At 33.9% G+C, this 6440-nt stretch overlaps 1 protein-coding gene across 1 annotated transcript; it reads right to left on the reverse strand.

Moving 5' to 3' along the window:
• Positions 1 to 3885: 3885 nt before the first annotated feature.
• LOC115973541 (stemmadenine O-acetyltransferase-like) lies at positions 3886 to 5639 on the reverse strand. Its single transcript, XM_031093808.1, has one exon. It carries the CDS (start codon positions 5289 to 5291, stop codon positions 3996 to 3998), a length of 1296 nt encoding a protein of 431 aa, XP_030949668.1. The 5' UTR covers positions 5292 to 5639; the 3' UTR covers positions 3886 to 3995.
• Positions 5640 to 6440: the final 801 nt, after the last annotated feature.

The following is a 6440-nucleotide window of genomic DNA, read 5'->3' on the forward strand; positions in this document are numbered from 1 at the left end:
CCACCACTTATTTCAGTCTACCTCACCCTCTCACATCCGGCCATCCCTCTCTATCACTTGCTCATCCTCTCCCATTGGTACATCCATACCACCATCTCCACCATAATTTTTCCGGCAATGTCACCAGAAAATCCTTAGGAACCTCTAAACATCTCCATCTTTTATTTGAGGTAAAAGTTTCTAATCTTTTTGGTGGGTTTAAATACTTTTGCTTGAGGTTATTTTTATCTAAGTTTTAATAATGATACCCATGTGATTTATGAGTATTGGAAGTAATATTTATGTGTTTATATGTATGGGTTTTGTATTGGTGGAATTATTTGATGAGTGGGTATATGGTTTGTGCTAATGATGACTACCTAAGGTTTATTTATGGTGGAAAATTTAGGGGTTTTGAGTTATAACATGTGATGGTTAGTAAATCCAATTTTTCGATTGCTATTGGGTTTGAAGTTCTAAATTTCTTTTTTTGGAGGATATTTTGATTTTGCTTTCATGGGTCTCTTAATGATGTAGTGTAAATTTTGTGAAAGCTAGTCATGATGTTGGGGATGATATTAAATGTGTTAACTTTATAAATTGGAGTTTATGCCTTGTGAATCAATTTGTTGAGAAACTTTGGAAATGGAATATATTATTATTGATGAGGTTAAATACTAGGCTTGCCTAATTAAGTGCTTATTTGGCAATTCCTAAATTGTAGCTAGATACAATTTTAAGCTTTATGCTTATTGTGTTAGATTTGCTTGATATTGTTGAGGATCTAGCTAATCTCCTTCGAAGCTTGGAGAATTAGGCTATTTGCGGGTTGCAAGGTAAGTAGCATTTTAAAGGGATTTTTGGAAAATAACAATGTTTTAAAAATGTTGTTTTTTGGTCAAACACATTTTGGAAAATTATATATGGATATATGTTTTCTTAAAAGTATTGTATTGTGACCCTATTATATATTATTATATATGAAAAGTACATCATATTTGGTATTGCATTTGAGGAAATGCACGAATTGTTGATATAGAAAAATAAGCATCTTTTATTTAATCTTTGATAAGGAAATCTTGGAATTCATGGTATATTAGAAAATTTAAAGATGCTTATCTTGTCTTGTTATGTGGGAAATTGATAGAAAATTTTTTGACAAGAATAAAGTTGAAAAACCTTACAAACTTTGTAGAACTTATTTTTTATTTTTTATTTTTTTCTGGAACTACTTGGTTATAAACTATGTATTTTAAAGGAAATGTATACCTGTGAGCTTTATGGGGTTTTAACACCATGCCATGTGTGATTTCCCGGTGATCACTCGATTTGGTTTCTGTAGTCTTTGTGACAATGAAATCAAATCCAGGTCAGTGCCCTTTCACTTTGGATGACGCGTTCTTCCCTGCTGCCCATGGGGGGAGGAGGTTCCTTAATTGTGTGTGGGTGAGGTTTCTGCCCATGGGGCCAAGAAACCACATGCAAGAGAGGTCCTATTTGACACGCTCTCTTTGCTGCCCATGGGGGGAGAGAAAAACCATGAGGGTATGGATGAGGCTGCTATCCATGAGGCCAAGAGTCTACATACTAGAGAGGACAATATCATGCCAATTGTGAATGGGTGGATCCCCTGACCGGTCTATGTAGTAGTGTGGTATATTTGAGATAATTTACCTTATGTTAGATATTATGGCTTTGGAAATTATATTGTTGGTGCTCACAAATTGTAATGTATAATTTCAAGGTATTTACTTTGAGAAACTTTGTGTTTCATTATTTAATCATTCTTGTCATATTATTATTATTGAAGATGAAACTTGCATTTTCCCCACCCCCATTAATTATGTTATTTACTGGGCTTTAGCTTATCCCAATCTTTCACAGTCTTATAGATTAAGTAGCTATATCATGGGAATGGAGCTTGCCTTATTGGTAGTGATTGGAGTTTTATGCTAAATTGGGAGACTTACATTACTAATGGTTGGTGATTCGATCTAGTCATTTTTAAGGGAGCTTGCAGTAGTTAATTTTGTTAGAAGTTAGTCTCTTAAGGCTTCTTTGCCCAAGAGTTTTTTTGGGATTGCATATTTTAGAGAACTTTGGGACTTTCCGTTTAAATCATTAGAGTTTTGTAATATATTTATGTATTATGTGGAGGCACATGATTTTTAGTTATTGTTCGTAAATATGTTATAGAGCTCTGACTTGTAATGTGGAGATTTTAGTATGGTTGTATATTCTTATCCTTTGGAAAAGAAAAGAAAATAAAGATCTCCTATAGTTTGATTTGCCATAAAGGAAAAATATCTACAGGTACTTTTGAGATGTCTTTCTCACACTTTGGACCCTTTTGGGTTTGTGGTATGACATAAACACAATTACGTTAACACCTTTATATATATATATATATATATAATTTTTTTTTTTTTTAACGTGCGATAACTAATAACTTGTCATGCCTCAAAGCCTAGACTAGTTACTATTCTTTTTGATTTCTCATACTCCCTAACTCCATCACTTCGGGATAAAGGCCTGTGCAGAAATTTGACCCATGAAGCCTAAAAAATTCTCTCCACTCAAGGCAACAAAAGGCATAGATAAGATTAAGTTACTGAACATTAAAAATATGCAGTAACAGTGTCTATTTTTCCAAAAATAAATCCAAACTTTTCTTCGTTTACATCATTAAAACTCTAGAATGATTAAATAGTTTCACTATTGGCCAAAATACCCACATAAAAAGTACTCTAATTCCAAATAAAGCTTAAATTTAACAAGAAAGAAAATTCTTAGGCTCTTACCTCAATTGTGCAATCAAACCTTATCTACTTGAGTATTTTGGGTATTCTCCTCTCTTAAAACATCTCTCCATATATATTGACCTAATAAGCTTTTATATAGTTAGGGTTTCAAAAAACTCCCTTATAATTATAAATTATCAAATTGACCCCACAAAAGATTTACTTAAATACCCTTCCTTTTTTTTTTTTTTTTTTTCTTCGGGTATTACAGTTAGAGTAGTAACAAAGACATAATAGGCATCATAAATCTCATGTTGAAGGACAGAGAGAACCTTTCAACTAACAGAATCGACAGTGCACGCCACCAATGAGGATGATCAAATTAAGTCAATGCCATTGATCCTCAACACTCTTTAACTATCCATCCTAGATCTCAATTAGATTTTGATGAGTTACATATGTGATTGAGTCAGGCTTTTAATAAGTTTAAGGCTCAATGGAGCCTCTTAGAGACAAGGTCTATACCAAGTCCCTCGCCAAGAAGTTACAACCCTAATGTACATTGCCAATATCATCAAGGGGCAAGCTACCATACCGTTACATCTATTACATTAAGATATGTCACCGAAGAGATTATTGCTCAAAAGTGAATTAATCACTCCACCTACTTCAATGATCAACTCCAATACTCCATCCCCAGCCAATATCTGTTTTGAGCAACAATTCCACATTCTACTTTTGTGAGTAGAAATTCTTATGTACTCCTAGAGCATAAAGAAATTGTGTTCATTTCTCTTACATTTATGATGGATCTTATCATAAATTTAATGAGTAGACTCTACCATGAATATGAGAAGAGAGAACACCACTCTCCGTACTCTGATAGTATCTAAGAATTAGTTTTTGTGAGCATCGACTTTCGAACGCATGTTATAATTTTGAACCTTTTTAATAATTATAAATATATATTCTAGTCTAAGTATTTCTAGGTTTTAGTTTTTTTCCATGTCTATTATACATGTCCTTATTTTGTATTTCTCCTCTTGTTACCATTCTTTAAAATTTTGAATCTTATGTATCCCACCATTTGTCCTACATAGGGATTGAAACTAAGTTACACTACTTCTAAGAAAATATATAAGTTATAACTACATCTAAATATAAATGAAAATAATACTTAAGACTTTATTTGTATAGTCATCTTTCTTTTGAAGACAACGAGATAATAACTTAATAAGCCATTTAAGCCATGATGGTGATTATTACCCAATCCATTCATGCAGAAACTTTTGCTGATGAAACATAAGCCAGAAGCTCATTGTCTACTTCAAATTTAGCCATGTCTTCCTCCTCTAAGTTGATCCATACCTCTATTCCATTCCCAACTTTTGTGTCGAAGAAAGTAACGAGATTCTTGTACAATAATTTTGCCGAGCCAACCCATGCAGGCTTCCCCCACCCAAAATCAGCATCATGTACTGGAAACCTGCACAAACTTGTGAAGGCCAAGGAGACCAGCTCCCCTCTGATGAGCTTTTGCCCGTGCTCCTTCATAAATTCCATATGCCCACCATTCTCTAGGAGATTTTTCACATAGTTCTTGTTAACTTTCTTTATGGCGTCTCTTACTGGAGTAATCACACTGTAAAACCCATCCCCGCTGTCCCAGGGGACTGCGGAGGCTGTAGGCAAGCCCATGTTTCCAAAGTTATATTCTGAAAGAGGGGGATCCATCCTCGTGCGCAGGTTCGCGATGTGAAATACCGCGTAAACCTTCTCAGGGTCTTTCTCTGGTTGAGTTGCAGCAAGGAAACGACTCCATATGAAAGTTGATAAAGCCTCCACGCGAGTTGTACGTGGGTATTCAATGTTCTTGTTGTCTGTGTTGTATTTGGCTGTAAAAGCCGCTATAGCTGTTGCATCAAAGACAAATCTTTTTATCACAATCTTGTCCTTTCCCATCCCTCTACTTGGACTAAAGCTAGGTAAAGTCTCCGGTGGAAAGAACTTGGCAGAATCAAATTGTGGAAGTGGAATGTCATCGCCACAACCACGAGCAATAGCAGCCCAACTTTTGAGGAACAAGAAGAACGAGGAAGCATCGGAAACCTTGTGAGCAAAGAGCAGACCGAGCACCATGCCACCACAGTTGAAGGTGGTGACTTGAACAGCTAAAGCAAGATCATTGACATCATCCTGCTCAAATGGAAGGAATTTGTTGTCCTCAGCAGGTGACGGATCCTCAAGAAACTCAGAAAGTTTGCAATTGGCCTCGGCTTCAACATAGTGAACGCCCTCATCGTTGCAATCAACGTAAAGATTTTCCTTAACCCGTCCTGCTAGAGGATAGAATCGTGTTAAGGTCTCTGACAATGATTTCTTAATCACGTCATGGCGCTCTAGATTGCTATAATTAGCAGTGCCATCTTTCGGGTAAAAGAGAACGAAAGGCATGAAAATTTCGGGTGTAATTTGGTCAATGCAAGAGAGTTTGTAATGGCGGAGGTGTTCAGGGGTTGGAAAATCGGGTTTGATGGAGTCCTTGGAGATAACTTCCACTTCAACCTTCATTGTTTTAGTAGAAATTAATCTCAAGCTGTTCAGCAAAACAAGGGTAGAGCTAGCTAGGCAGAAGTAGCTGCTGGCATTCAGTGATGAAAAGCCCCCATGGCCTTCATGGTTATATAGCAAAAATGTTGGTAAAGTGTCCAAATTCCACAGCTGGGTTTATTGGTTTTTCTTTGTTTAACATTGACTACGGGTGTTTACCCCAAAAAAAAAAACATTGATTAAGGGTACACGATACGTGAGGATTACCTGCCGCAAGAAAAGGAGACGGCCAGGTAGTCCCTGAAAATCAACCTGAATGGAATAAAATAAGTTATCTCAGGGTTATACAAATTCTTTTATCACGTCAACCTTAGAATTATTTGTATCAACTCTTGAATAGAAATTAAACAATGTCTGAATGTTTATCAACAAATAAACAACGTTTGAATTACCTTTTAAATAATACTTGAGATAATATAAATCCTACCATGATGTAAATATTATATATATATATATATATATAGATGTGTTACCAACTATAAAAATAACGATTTAGATATGCATCTATATTCTATATAAAATTAAAGATGTTTGACTTTTTAATGACCTATTTTTTTTTTTTTTAGGACACAATAATACTTATTAAACCACACAAATACGATACTAATAATTTGCTAAGCTTTTGGAGTCTCATAATTTCATACGTCATTATTCTTGTATATATTTTTAACTTAATTTAAATTCAATTCTATAATTAAAATCTCGATTAAAATCATGTTAAATCTCTTCAAAAAAAAAAAAAAAAATCATGGTATATCATATTTTTTTATGATAAAATTTGGCAACAATTTCACTCAATTCCACTCAATATCTTTTATTGTATGTGAATTTAAACAAATCTACCATTGGATTACATTTTCTTCTTATATCCTCAATCCATACATATAAGATTTCAAAAAAATAAATAATTAATAGCTATGTTATCAATAAAATGTTTAAATTTTGAGTTTTTATAATCTAGAAATATACATAAATGATAAGTTTATAGGTCGTAATTTAAATAACATCCAATTTGTAAAATATTTGACATATTTGTTAAGAATATAAAGAATATGCAATTCAACAGTTAGATTTTTAAAATATATGGTCATATTAATTTTTATACAAAGT

The sequence above is a fragment of the Quercus lobata genome, unplaced genomic scaffold (genome assembly GCF_001633185.2).
Source record: "Quercus lobata isolate SW786 unplaced genomic scaffold, ValleyOak3.0 Primary Assembly Scq3eQI_1901, whole genome shotgun sequence".
Taxonomy (NCBI): domain Eukaryota; kingdom Viridiplantae; phylum Streptophyta; class Magnoliopsida; order Fagales; family Fagaceae; genus Quercus; species Quercus lobata.